This window comes from Photinus pyralis, unplaced genomic scaffold (genome assembly GCF_008802855.1).
Source record: "Photinus pyralis isolate 1611_PpyrPB1 unplaced genomic scaffold, Ppyr1.3 Ppyr1.4_LG8, whole genome shotgun sequence".
NCBI classification, from domain to species: Eukaryota; Metazoa; Arthropoda; class Insecta; order Coleoptera; family Lampyridae; genus Photinus; species Photinus pyralis.
This window is the reverse complement of record NW_022170819.1, coordinates 1,590,547-1,605,651: the sequence shown is the minus strand read 5'-3', so window position 1 is coordinate 1,605,651 and position 15,105 is coordinate 1,590,547. Positions and strand designations below refer to the sequence as shown.

At 37.7% G+C, this 15,105-nt stretch overlaps 1 protein-coding gene across 1 annotated transcript in view; it reads left to right on the top strand.

Annotated features, from left to right (window-relative positions):
- The first annotated feature begins 565 nt into the window (after positions 1 to 565).
- LOC116179658 (EF-hand domain-containing protein D2 homolog) overlaps positions 566 to 15,105 on the top strand; it is a 33,024-nt gene continuing 18,484 nt past the window's right edge. The window contains exon 1 of the mRNA XM_031499467.1: positions 566 to 868. Within this exon, the coding sequence (XP_031355327.1) occupies positions 699 to 868 (170 nt within the window). The 5' untranslated portion in view covers positions 566 to 698. The remainder of the gene's footprint in view (positions 869 to 15,105) is intronic.

The window sequence follows — 15,105 nt, the reverse complement described above, 5'->3', positions numbered from 1 at the left end:
ATTTCGTTGTGAAGCCAACAAAAAAAGACTTAGGCACTTTTGTTTATATTTAAGGACCGTTTTCTCTTCGCCTTTTAAAGAATGAGAAGTCTAGACATTAAAAAAGGATAGCCCGAGGTACTTTCGCGGCTGCATTTTTTAAATGCCCAATTTTCTAAAGCTAGCTAAACGCCGACCTACTAATTGAGATTTAATTTCTTGGGGGGATGAACGTTCGGTGCCCTATACGCAAGGGCGAAACGGAAGTCTTGTAAAGACAAAGTCGTAGTGGCAAAATTGCCAAAGTTTCTTTCGCAAACTTCTGTGGCGCACGAGTAGTTTTCAAACCACAAAAAAAAGGTGCACGTACTTGATCAACAATTTCTAAAATAAAACTGCAATTACGAATTCTGAATGATTCACGAAAATTTCGATCAAAACGGAACAACCACTCGCAACTTCCGCAGTTTGTGTCACCCTTTTTACCACCTGCACCGCAAATGACGCGAAAAAAAAACCATTGTATCAACTTGAACTTTGCGAGCTACTGGTACGGGTAATGTTTGCTTATATTGTCGATTAAAGTAAACTCGTTTAGTAAATCCGAGCCGGTGATAGTAAAAAGTAACACACTACAAGCCAGTCGCGTGCTTCGAATCGTTGCGAGTGGATGTTCCGAGCGGATTTGTATTTAGCGCCGATTTTCTAACGTTGACAAAATGCCGGCCGATTCGGAGTTAAATTCGGTTTTGGTAAGGAGGCAGGAAATTAACGACGCCCTCGACAACGGGGATGAAGTCAAGTTTAAGTACAAGTTTGTTAACGTCTATACCGAATTTCACGAGTTCTCCAGGAAGGAAATTAAGCAGTACGAGCTGACATTTAAAAAGTAAGTCTGTTTTCCGCTTTTTTTTCGAATTGCTTAATCGCGCGCCGCAAATATTTGGAAATTACGCATTATCGTGTCGTTTTTAAACGCACAACAGAGTGATAACACGTATCGTTCAGTGATTCACTCATCAACAATATCCATCGTGGGACAAGGTTACATTTTTCACAATTATGCAAAGTCTTCCTGGTGAAAAAAAGAGGTTATTTCTGTACATAACTCACGCGTGGAGTTATTATGTCTTTTTTTAACTTTACCTACCTTTAAGACCTTTAGCAGATGTTTCGTTGCGTTGGAGCGTTTTCTATTTTTACCCCTCGAAAGGGTATTGATTCGCTTGTTGTTGCAATTCGCAATTATTGGAAAACTTGTGTTTCCCTCGACTAACAATCAAACGTCCAGAAAAATACTTTATGCATATTCAGTGAGGCCGTTCCTTGCGTGATAGTTACATCCTAAATCTTAATTAATTGGCCAATTATGTAAACGATGTGTGAGAATTATACAATTTTGGAAAACAACCAGGTTGGGTTGGGTGATTCCCAAGGATGTTCTGGTATCTGCAAATTTATGGATATTTTAAAATTTCTATAAAATTGTTTATCAGTAGATTTATTCCACTTTTGCGAAAGTTGGTTTGAATGCAATCAATAAAAAAAACTACTAAATGGAGAAAGAGTATTAGAAAATTACAATAATTAATAGTAGCAGAGGAATATTTAAAAGGAAATTCCACCATTCCACGATTTTAACATTTTTGGCAAATGCGTGAAATTTAAGAGTATTTAAGTGTATGTTTCGCCTTAAAAGCTTCCGAACACTTTCTTTAATCCGCTCTTTTAGATTTTTATGAACATTTCTGCCGTTTTCTACATTTATGAATGTTTATGATGCCTTCTTCAATGAATAAACTCTTGGTGATAACTCTTGAAGGCTGTTAAACACCTTCAAGGATCAGAAAGAGCTCCCTGTTTTGTACACTGTGCGGATTTTTTGAAGCCTCTTGAATGAGTTTTATAAAATGCATTCAAGAGTCCGGAAAAGTTTCTTCTCTCTAAACTTATCCTGATAATTCTTGTCACTCTTGGGGTTTGTTGAAGAAACATTGTATTAAAAAGCTCCAATGGCCACCAGGAGTGACAAGAGCCTCTCCTGAATAGGTAATTTTTGAAGACTCTTTAAAATTATTAATTATTAGTGTATCTCAAATTTGGGACACCCTGTATAGAATTTACTACATCTTACTGAAATTTTAACAGAAAGCTCCTCCACGTCGAAAGCGGGAAAAGTATTTGTGGATTAGATAATTCACTCAATAAAAACCGAATCGATGCGTGAGAAGTAGATATAATAAAGGGAAGGTAGTGGGTCTCAACAAAATTCTTCCGTTCATTTCTGTATTTCGCCAGACTAATGACGTAGGTTGTCACACAATTATAAATTGAAACTTATAATACCACAAACAAAATCAATCTATTTACGTTGGTTTTTAAGATACAGAGTGAAAATGAAAAGTTTGACTTTGTGGGATGTTATCTTACTACCGAAGTATGATAAAAAAAAGGTGCCTACTTTTACGGAGAATGCAGTGGGGTAGTCTCAAAAATTTTGGACCACCGTTTCTGAGATTTGACCCAAATAGATTATAATATATGTTAATGTCAATTTTTTCATTCTTTTCCCTGATTAAATTGTTGTTTTACATCCATATAATTATCTATTATATTGCATCATATTTTTCACAATTCTGAAATGACATGTTTCTAACGTCGGCCATTTAGATCGATTGGTATCGGCTGCCTTAGTTACAATTGATTCAATAAACAAAACAAAATCCCTATGAATCCGTGGCCATACTATTTAAAAACAGTAAAAATAAGGTTTTATATACATCAATGCAATCAGGGCATTTAAATATACCAACTTTGGCCCAACATTCTTTTTAGTACGCCACTGAATTCTACTTAAAAATATCTAAAATAAGCATAGGCAGTTTTTTTGTCTTTCTTACATTGGTAGTAAGATATTATAACATCCCAAAAAGTCAAACTTTTCGTTTTCACCCTGTATCTCAGATACAAACGTATCTAGACACCCGGTACAATTAAATTTTATACCTTGGAAACGTTGTGACGGCTCGCAGGTTTTAGAATGGCGAGCCGCGTGTTTGACATGCTTGCCACTGAAATGAACATTGAACCTCTCCCTGAAACTCTCATAATATGGACGTGTGTGGTATTCCATACCCCCCCCCCCCTCCCGGATTTCACCAATAGTATTCCATACCCCCCAGCATTCCGATCTAAATCTCGATGAACTAAACAGCGACGGTGGCGCCATTTAAGCCCCTGGTGAAATCTGGATGAACTAAAAAGCGACGGTGGCGCCATTTAAGCTCCTGGTGAAACCCCCCAGACTTTTGTGATAATGTGTAGATCGAGGTGTAGCGGCACTGAACATTTTGGCAAAGAATGTACAACCCCCCCCCCTCCCGTATTCGGAGGATCTTACGATAATTGTAAGATGATACCTTCCATAGAGCTATGGCTGTGTGCTGGGTGGTATTCCATACCTCCCGGTAGTATATTCTCCCTCAACACGAAAAAAAAGAATCTATCGTACGCTTGGGGTATGGAATACCCCCGAGTATTGTTTCCCTATTTCCCTAGAGTTATGGCTCTATGCTTGGGGGAGGGGGTATTCCATACTCCTCAACCCCCCCGCCTCCCAGTAGTACATTGTCCCTCAACACGTTGTCTCCTAAAAACTTATGTGACAAGTATTTCATAAAGGACCGGCTAATCTTTCCTTCCTGACGAGTATTTTATTCGCGGGGCCAATTAAGGTCAATTAAATTGATTCGTAAGACTTGCCCACGTGTGCGAGGGTGTTTTCGGGAGATAATTTGCGTATTTCTTGGAATTTAGATTTTGATTTGATTAATTAATTAAAAATTGGTACGATTTTGAGCTTTATTGATATTTGATTTCGTCATCAATTAAATTGAATACTATCTAATTAGATTAATCCGCGGATTAATCAATTTAATTCGCGGTTTAGTTTCTAAGAATTTTCGCTAATTAATTTAATTCGCGACCCAATTAATTTAATTCGCCTTCTAATTAATTTAATTCGCGGTATAATAACAATAACTAGATACATGTAATTACCTTTTAATTGACGGTAAAATGGTTACCAAAAGGCGGTAAATTTAAAATTTGTCTGTCTCTTTTTTACAGATAAAAAACAATATGGTTGCAAATGGCAGGAAATTAAAAAAATAGACCGTGTAATTTAAACTGTTGTGTGACGTCATACACCTGCACTATCTCTCTCTTACTCATAGCGTTTATGTTTTCTCACTTCGCTATTCTAAAATAGAAGCTAGAAAGTTTTAATTACATTTATTATCAAATGTGCAACATAATATGGAAATAAATGATCAAAGTATTACATTCACAAAACAAAAATTAATTGTAAAAATTGGAAATATACAATACAAACCCGTTTACACACCACCCAGGAGGTAGAGTTAATGGCGCTTAAAATTAAATATTTACACAAGGTTGTAACTAGAAAAAAATACTGTCGTACTTTAATTTCTAAGTTGTGAATACGTTCCGTGGATTAGGCCTCCTGGGGAGACCACGATAAAAAAACGCACCATTACCTCTACTTCTTGATTGGTGTGAAAACGGGTTTGTATTGTATATTTTCAAGTGTAATTTTTACAATTAATTTTTGTTTTACTGAAGTGTAAGAGAGAGATAGTGCAGGTGTATGACGTCACACTACCGTTTGAAATTACACGGTCTATTTTTTTAAATTTCCTGCCATTGGCTACCATTTTGCCGGTAATTGAAGGGGAATTACATGTGTGTGTGTAATTACTCATTACATATGTTTAATAATACCGCGAATTAAATTAATTGGACCACGAATTAAATTAATCAAACATCGAATCAAACTGATTACGCCCCGGATTATATATTGGATAGTAATCAATTTAATTGATGATGATGGCATGAATTAAATTAAATGTCTTTTCTTGGAACGATCGTAATATCGTCGGGAAGGGGGGGGGGGGGTATTCCATGCCTCTCAGCCCTCACGTTCCCTCGCATAATCAATCAATCGAAACACGACTTTACTCAGATTGTCCCCTAAAAGGACCTTACTCAAATCGACTGAATAACAAATCCCCTTAATTTCCTAGATCAGGGAAAGCCAATATCGAGAAAAATTCTCCAAAACCACTCCCCCTCTGAGTAAAATTTTGAACGCCCACAATGTCAAAATTGGATGAAAAGGATCTGTCAACCTGTAGCAAAGCTGTTCAGATGAACAGCATAAAAAAATGACAAAAAGAAGCTGCTTCAGTACGTTGCCTTGTGGCACTCCATACTCCATAGCAATGCAATCTCGATCAAGCGTAGTTTTCACGAAGATTGGCGATTTGTAGATCTTATTCTTGGAAACAAGTGTCTACTTTCCATTTTATTCAATAATCGATGTATCGTGATTAGTTTTATTGCGAAAAGCTAACAAGGTTAGTGGATCGAATTTCAATTTTGGTAGCGTGGGTGTAACCAAATAAAGTCATCTTTCAAAAGCTACGTCTCACAACTTCGTGCCCACGTCGTGCTAATCTAGATCTCCATAAAAAAAGCCTACAAGAATGTCGGAATGCGAAACGTACGTGCGTAAAAATTCCTACACGAAGTAGTCAAATTTATAATTCACAACGAAATTACGCAAACAAAAAAAAACACAGCTGTCGATTTCCTTTATGCAAATTTGTATTTTTTGAAGAGTGACTTTAAAACACCCTTTAATTAAACTTTCACACTCTGCGAAATTAACAGTAATTAATCGCCTCTTCTTCATCAGGTCAACGCTCAATCTTCTCGTGTCATGCAACATCTAATCAAAGTTGGGATTTTTAAATTAACCCAAATCTTTCCGCTTTAGATATGGTAGGCGGATTGCGACGTTTTTTTAATTCAATTTACGTATTTAGATCGAGTCACGACTGTTATGTCCGGAAGCCTTACGAGCATCGTGCGCGATAAATTAATGCGATTTATATAGGACAAGCGGCTGAAAGATGAGCAAAACGCAGCCTAACATTTACGTCTTTCACTTCTTTCACCTGATCTTCACTATCACTTCCATTGTAAGTTAATTTTTATTGAAAATCGAATTTAATTCCTTTCTTTTTCTGTTTAAACGCCAGCATATCTTAGTTTTTGACCACAATTTGACTCGGTTTGGCCTTTTTTCTTAAGGAAATTAGTGCACCTCTCCATTATTAGTTCACCATACTCAAATGCTGATCAATTCCGTGAAGCATTTTAGTTTTTAGACAAAGAAATTGAAAGTTTGATCGTTTTCTCAACGAAATTGGTATCTTTCGTGACGCATTTTTTGTTTTTGACAATGGAGATCATAAAGTCTGATCCTTGTCTCTCATGGAAATTAGAATCTGGACGAGCATGTTCCCGAATGCTGAACCACATACTCGGAAATATCACAAAGTCCACAAAAAGTAATATCTTCAGACGATGTTGTTACATTAGTCTACATAACTTTACGATATTAAAATGTATACCAACCTAATTTTAAATAGTTTGTAAAAGATAACAATTTGATAGATATGTGGACTTCCGTCCTCAAACGTATGACAATAACTGACGTAACAACTCCTGTGGTTCTAATCTTTGCAGTAAAAGATTAACGTACACTAAAACCTCGAGCAATAATAAGCTAATAAAGCACTATAAAAAAGATAGCTTGCGGAAATTAGAAACATTACAACTAATTTAGCGTACCGTTTATCTTTTATCATTAAATTACCTGAAAATCGGCCGATTACATAATTCAAACCATTGCTCTTCTAGTATAAAAACAGTCACGTGAATCATCACTGCAAAACTGGCCGGCTGTGAGGTGTACACAAATTATGATATTATATTTTCATCTCTATCTAGGCCATGCGAAACAAAGACATAAGTTTTGCGGCTACCTGCGACTGTTTTTGTACTAGACGACCTATAGTAAATGATTATGCAAAGAGAACTAGGGTAGAAACATCCGACGTAGTTACAAAAACTATTCATTGTGGAGGTGTATGGCAGGAACACATAAAAGTGAAACTACTATCGCTCCGGTGTTATATTCTTCATCACAACGATCCGCTCTAAAAACTCTTACAGTTTTTCAAAATGGACCACTGTACCTTGCTCCTCTAAAGAGCATTCCCTACTCCTCAAGCTTCGGATGTTACGTTCGATAGTTACCTTTTCATAAATGTAGAACCAGGGGGTCAGGTGTATGGAATCCCCCCAGAACCAAGAGAGAGAAAGGTGCAATGTTCATTTCCCTATACCTATCATAAAACTTGCATGTGCTGGGGGAGGGGGGTAGTATGAATTACCCCTTAGATCCCCTGGTTTTACAATTCTCATCTAAATAATCCACTCTTCTTATAGTTTAGTAATGGACCACTGAATCTTGCTCTTCTAAGGAGCATTCCCCACCCCTAGCCCCACCCCTTCAGTTTCGGATGTTAGGTATGTTTGATACTTACCTTCTCAAAAATGTAGCTCGTGGGCATGAAATACTCCCCAGGACCAAGAGAGAGAAAGATTTAGTGTTCATTTCCTTACACCTAAATCTTGCAAGCGCTAAGGGGTATTCCAGACCCCCTCGTGTTACATTATCCATCAAAATGATCCGCCCTAAAAACATTTCTTACAGTTTTCCAAAAAAGATCATTGAATGTTCCTCTTCTAAGGAGCATTCCCGACCCCTTAAGTTTCGGATGTTACGTTTGATACTTACCTTCTCAAAAATGTAGGACCAGGGGGTCTGGTGTATGGAATACCTCCCAGGACCAAGAGAGAGAAAGGTACAATGTTGATTTCCCTATACCTATCATAAAACTTGCATGTGCTGGGGGGGGGGGGGGTTAGTATGAAATACCCCCAGACCCCTCGGTATTGCATTCTCTATCAACATGATCCGCCCTCACTGAATCTTGCTTTTCTGAAAAGCAAAGAAAGGTATTCAAATTAATTATAAGAACCAGAAGAAATTGAACGGTGAGAAAATCAAATACTCCAAATTCGGATAAACGAACAAACGGTAGAATTTCGAGCACTTGCACGTGCAGATGTAGTGCAGTATGTTGAAGGATTGAAAGATCCCCCCTCGGATCCCCCCAAAAACTTGTGGCTTAAAGAGTTTGAAGAATCAGAATAATCTCACGATAAAGAATCAGAGAAAAGGGTATTGATTTCGATCGAAAATACCCAAAAACCTATCTGGAGCCATTGGTTCCATTTTTACCACCTGCACTTCACCCCCTCCCCAACTTTTTTCACAGTTTCTACCCCTTTCAGTGGTTGCCTGTAGTGCAAGGAGCGTGCATTATTCCTGTGTTGTTTCCTTTCTATGAGGGTTTGTTTCTTAATATACACTGCCTTTTTTTGAGCCCCGAAAAAAAAATTGTCTCAGGAAAAAAAATTGTCTTATAGAATGTGGCCCGTAGAATCCATAATTTCAAACAGTTCCAAGATTGAGCTACTAGTTCAAAAGTTACAGCCCTTTGAATTTTCTTTCGAAATTGGTTTCTAGTCTATAACTTTTGATTGAGAAGTCTGATCGAAAAAGTACGAATTGTTTTTGATTCTACGCACCAAAATTAATAAGAAAAAGTGTTTTCCCGAGAAATTTTGGTGCAGTCGATTTTTGGTAAAAAAGGAAGGTTATACACTGTCTTTTTTTGAGCCCCGACAAAAAAATTGTCTCAGATCGACCCGGAAAAAAAATTTTCTTATAGAATGTGGCCTGTAGAATCCATAATTTCAAACAGTTCCAAAATTGGGCTACTAGTTCAAAAGTTACAGCCCTTTGAATTTTTTTTCGAAATTGGTTTCTAGTCTATAACTTTTGATTGAGAGGTCTAATCGAAAAAGTACGATTTGTTTTGGATTCTACGCACCAAAATTAATAAGAAAAAGTGTTTTCCCGAGAAATTTTGGTGTAGTCGATTTTTGGTAAAAAAGGAAGGTTATACACTGCCTTTTTTTGAGCCCCGAAAAAAAAATTTTCTCAGATCGACCCGGAAAAAAAATTTTCTTATAGAATGTGGCCTGTAGAATCCATAATTTCAAACAGTTCCAAGATTGGGCTACAAGTTCAAAAGTTACAGCCCTTTGAATTTTCTTTCGAAATTGGTTTCTAGTCTATAACTTTTGATTGAGAAGTCTGATCGAAAAAGTACGAATTGTTTGGGATTCTACGCACCAAAATTAATAAGAAAAAGTGTTTTCCCGAGAAATTTTGGTGCAGTCGATTTTTGGTAAAAAAGGAAAGTTATACACTGCCTTCTTTTGAGCCCCGAAAAAAAATTTGTCTCAGATCGACCGGAAAAAGGCATTTTCTTATAGAATGTGGCCTGTAGAATCCATAATTTCAAACAGTTCCAAGATTGGGCTACTAGTTCAAAAGTTACAGCCCTTTGAAATTTCTTTCGAAATTGGTTTCTAGTCCATAACTTTTGATTGAGAAGTCCGATCGAAAAAGTACGAATTGTTTTGGATTCTACGCACCAAAATTAATAAGAAAAAGTGATTTCCCGAGAAATTTTGGTGCATTCGATTTTTGGTAAAATGGAAGGTTATACATTGCCTTTTTTTGAGCCCCGACAAAAAAATTGTCTCAGATCGACCCGGAAAAAAAGTTTCCTTATAGAATGTGGCCTGTAGAATCCATAATTTCAAACAGTTCCAGGATTGGGCTACTAGTTCAAAAGTTACAGCCCTTTGAATTTTCTTTCGAAATTGGTTTGTAGTCCATAACTTTTGATTGAGAAGTCCGATCGAAAAAGTGCGAATTGTTTTGGATTCTACGCATCAAAATTAATAATAAAAAGTGTTTTCCCGAGAAATTTTGGGACAGTCGATTTTTGGTAAAAAAGGAAGGTTATATTGCTTTCGAAAATCGATAAGAGTCATAAAGTGTTTACTTTTCTATAATCTCGCGGGACTTTGCATGGTAATTATCGCTCTATTTAACGTGGAGACATCCACGTTGAGTTTCATCGGTTACGCACCAAATAACCAATCGACTTTAATGAGTAGGTACCTGCCTCTACAGCTAATATTTACATACCTACTTACGTACTTGAAACGAAACGGAATAATTATTCAAACATCTAAAAAAACTCGATTTAATTTCATGTTATTCAATGAGGTTTCTATTTTATTTTCTACATCATTTTATGGTGCGGACGCAATGGAAAATAGTCGCGCTTATATTTTAAATTGCACGTTATCGAATTGTGCCACTTTAAATACCCCTTCGAACCCATAAAAGTTACAACTTGGCTTCTGACCAAGGCCAATGGATTTATAGCTGTAAACAATTTGCACAATAATATTCATTCATATGGATTTTTAAAGGTGTGCGGGAATGTGGGCTGATTGCTTAGTACACGTGAGAGACAAGCATGTGCGTACTTTCACTTGTGTTTACAAACTTCTGCTAAATATAGAAGGCGTCGAAGAAAACGTTGAAGCAACATGGATGGACAAATCAGTTCTCTTTTCACTCCACTTCTTCTGCAACTATTTGGATGTAGGATAGTTTCTACCTTCCTCGCGAGAACCACCTTCTTTTGAATCGAGTATACGGTTTTGAGCACCCTGTTTTTTTAAATCCATTTTAACCACTCCAAAGAAATAATCCAGGGACGAACGGGAAGCTGTGAATTTCAAGAAACCGAATAATCTGAAGAATGCAAAAAATCAAAAAAGTTAAGGGAACTAGAAAAATTAAAAAATCGGGCCACTGGAAAATGGCACTGATTCCAAAAAGTGCAAAATTTTTAAGAATCCGAATTGGAAGCTTAATCATTCTCAGCAAACTGGAGAATCAGATGAACCTGAAAAACCCAAGGCATTTAAAGAATCTGCAATACCTGAAAAAACATTCTGAAGAACCCTGATGAGCAAGGAAGGGGTTCAAACACAGAATAAGAACAATTTTTTCTCCATAACGTAATAAAAAAACTAGTAACCATTTACTTTTGTTTTAGAAGTTCAAAATTTTAAGTGTCAAAAAATTATGTCTTCAACACGCACAGAAACTGCGCAAACCATACTGAACGCCCTGAAAGACATAAGCACGCTGAAGAATTCATCGCACGGCATATCGGAGAGAAACTTGAAAACGATTCTCGTGAAGATATATGACGTTTCAAGCGAGTGTAGGAAACACTTTAAATCCACGCTAAAAAGTGGAATTAAATTTGGAGCGATACGTAAACGCGGAAAGAAGTACTACTTGGGTAACGTTTTCTCTGGTGGCGAGAATAATAATGAGGCACCGTGCCATGAAACGGTCACGATCCCGAGCTACATCTGGTAGGTGTCGGAGATCGAACCCGAAGCTGAAGAAAGGTCCAATGAAATGGCTTTTTTATTGCAAATACTAGTAGTCTAACCATAGCGAATTATGTAATTAAAAGTTTTTTGTTAAATTCTCAAAGAAATTGAACTGTGCGGACTTCGTCCATCTACGACAGAGTAGAACAAATTTCTTGGCCTAATGAAACTAAAAAACGCTGAATCATATAGAGATCTGAATAATTTTTTGAATGTGAAGAAATCATAAAGAATCAAGAATGTTACAAACCCTTCAAGAATGAAGTGCTCTTTTTGTATGATCTTCCAGCTCACTTCATGGCTTCCTAAGATTCTTTGGGACCCTGACGATTCGATGACTCAAACGTCCTTAATTCGCAAGATGAAACAGGGATTTACATACCATTCGTTAAGTCCTGTCAAGTTCTTTGCCAGGGTCACAGCTTTGTCCTAATTTTCAAGATCTAAAGGCCATTGCCATAACATTGCTAACTATGACCTTTAAGAATACAGGCTGTTTCACGTAAACCATTGCCTAAGGTACTCATTGAAAATGTGCATACCAACATAGTTTTTCCTAATTTATCGAAAGAAAACACTATCATGTGTGGATAGCACCTTTCTTATATTAAGTAGAACACCCTGTATTTTATTGCATTTTCGAAATCTACATGAAAATCTTCGTCGTTTGATACCACATTTCCCTATACCCAGCATCAAAGGATTTCAAGTTATTCAAGATTTTTAAAATTTTTTGAAATTTGACTCCGTTGACTTGAATTTCAAAAACTCTTCCAAAACCAACAATACTCATTTAAAGTTTGGTCGCCCCTCTACAGGGTGGTTTAAAACTAATGGTCAATTCATTGAATATAGCTTCAAACCTTATTGTGCCTATATTTTCAAGTGGATGACAGTGACTCATACCACAATTTTAATAATTCTCCAGTTATTGCCTTCTTAATATTTTGAATCTCTGATTTAAGAATCTTTAATGCAACCGACAATAAAATCTGTCGGTAATCTTTAACGAACTTTTGAAGAATACTTGAAGGACCTACGCGTGAAGATGCAGTCCCATTCTAAAACTGAGTAACTCAAAATCGGGAAAGCACAAAACTACTGTATACTGAAATAGCCTGATATATCGATAAGGGTACTTCATCTCCACGGACCGTAATATTTCATCACTACTACAGGATCTACAAGAGCTAAAGGCCATTCGTTAACATTTTAGTAATACTGGGGGTATGGCAGCCCCCAAGAACCCTGCTCCCGGTACGTACTCCCTCAAAACATTCAGCCCTAAGGCCTATTGTGGTGTTTTCTCACAAAAGACTACAAAATCTTGGCTTCCGGGCAAGTATTCTATACTCCTACTGTTACTGTTTATGGTCCCTGGACCTTGACATACATTATAATGTTTTTATAATACCTGGGGGAGGGGGGTATTCCATAATAATAATAACAATAATCTTTAATTCGGAAAATTGTAAATAACAATTACAAATCACAAACATAACATGTATACGGGGTGCCAATTTTGCAGTCGGCCATATTTTCCAAGCTAAAGATGATATTGAAAATCGCGCAAAACCGTTTCGGAGGTATCGAGGGGAACCAGAATGACGCTATGAGTGACAACCCCCATTAACCCCACAGCCCCCCCATTTCAAAAATCCTAAATGACAACCCCATACTTGTGACACATCGTTGGAAAGCTACTGAAAAATGCTTTCCAGTGGTACCCATAAAGTCAATATTCATTAAAGACAAGTCAACAAAAATTAAAAAAAGTTCTTGACCAAATTGCCATAAATCCCTCAATGTCAACATTTAGTTTTTTTTTTGTTAATTATTAAATGTTTGTTAAATTGTCTTAATAAATATTGACTTCATTGGTACCACTGGAAAGCATTTTTCAGTAGCTTTCCAACGATGTGTCACAAGTATGGGGTTGCCATTTAAGATTTTTGAATAGGGGGGGCTGTGGGGTTAATGGTGGTGGGGAGTTGTCACTCATAACGTCATTCTGGTTCCCCCTCGATACCCCCGAAACGGTTTTGCGCGATTTTCAATATCTTCTTTAGTATGGAAAATATGGCCGACTGCAAGTTTTAAAATTGACACCCTGTATGTATATATGGTCAACATAAAATTTGTGGACGGATAAACAATCTATTCATTAAGTTTTGATTAGAGTTATTAGGGATATAATCAATAAATTATTTTGTAATATCTGTTTCGTTCTATTTTTAACTAAAGAGCGGTTCATTTTTAGCCTCCCCCCCCCCCCCGCCGCCGCCGTGCTCAAAAGACTAAAACTCATGGTCTGCTGGAAAGTATTCTATACTCCACGAGCTCCATACATACATAATACTGTTTGTGTAATACCCCCCCCCCTCATGTTCACCCTCAAAACATTCAGCCCTAAGGACTGTTGTGGTATTTTTTAACAAAAACTGCAAAGTCTTGCCTTCCTGCCAAGTATCCCATACGCCACGGGCTCCTAATCTTACTTTCTATGGTGCCTCCCCTAAAATAATGGTTTATGTGGTATGTTCACTGTTTGTTTTGGAGACTAATATGGAAACGGGAGTTCTGTGGAGGGTATGGAATACACCCCAGGAAAAAAGAACGATTGAGCATGTCTTCCCTACATCATAATGTCATTGTATAGATAATGGGGGTACTCTATACCCCCCAGAACCCCCAGGTGCTATCTTTCACCTCAAGGCATTCAGCCCTAAGGACTTCCTGGCAAGTATTCTATGCTCCCTATGTACTATTTTGTAGTATGTTTTGGGGAAGAATGTGGAACTGGCGTGATGGATCTAGGTGGTATGGAATACCCCCCAGGAAAGGAGAAAAAAGGATTCTATCTTCTCTTCTCTACATCACAATATCATTTTATAGATACTGAGGTTGGGAGGGGGTACCCAGATGTAGAAAATTGAGCTGAATGGTGGAAGCGCAGGAAAAGAGTGTCAGGGGCGTGTAAACGAAATGGCGGATCATTGTGTAAACGCCAAAGGAACATGAATGTAACGGGCGAATGTGTACAAGCAGAGCAGGTTTGAAGAAGAGTGCGCGAGTAGGAGGAATTTGAAGAAAGAAGCGAGAGTGTATCTATGGCCCAAATCAAGACGAGCCTAGGAAGACTATCGGTTATAGGATGCCACATCCCTCCGGACAAAAGAGGGCAGGTGGAACTCAGGAAGCTCCGAGCGAAATAATAGAGTAAAAGAGCGGAAGATACCCGGGCATCATGTTAGGTGACATTAAGGAAATTCTGAATCAGAGATCGACCACATAGTAAGGGCCAAATCCAAATACACAATGGGAGTAGGATTGGACCACAAAATGGTAAGGGTGAAACTGGGGACTGGGGAAAAGAAAAGGGGGGAGTATAGAAAGGAGTAGGACGAGATCAGGAACAAAACGGGGAAAGGGAGACCATCTTGGAACAGGATCGCCGAAGCAGCAGGGATAAACACTTGGGGGAAACCGCCCATGTCACCGAACAGGAAGCAAATCGTGGAACACCACAGCAAAGCACTGAAGAGGTTTGGGCAAAACCCGCACAAACCTGAAGCGAAGAAAGAGCTAAGGAAGGCCAGAGAGGAGAAAAACAGAACCTTTGGAGAGATCAAACAATGCGCCGAGTATGCAGACAACATCGCCAAGCTTAGCCCAATGGAGAAAAATGAGTAAATTGATAAGCACTTAAAAAAAAACAGAAGGAGGGAACCAAAAATATGTACCGATGACAGTATGGGTGAAGGAGGACCAAGAAGCACAGGCCTA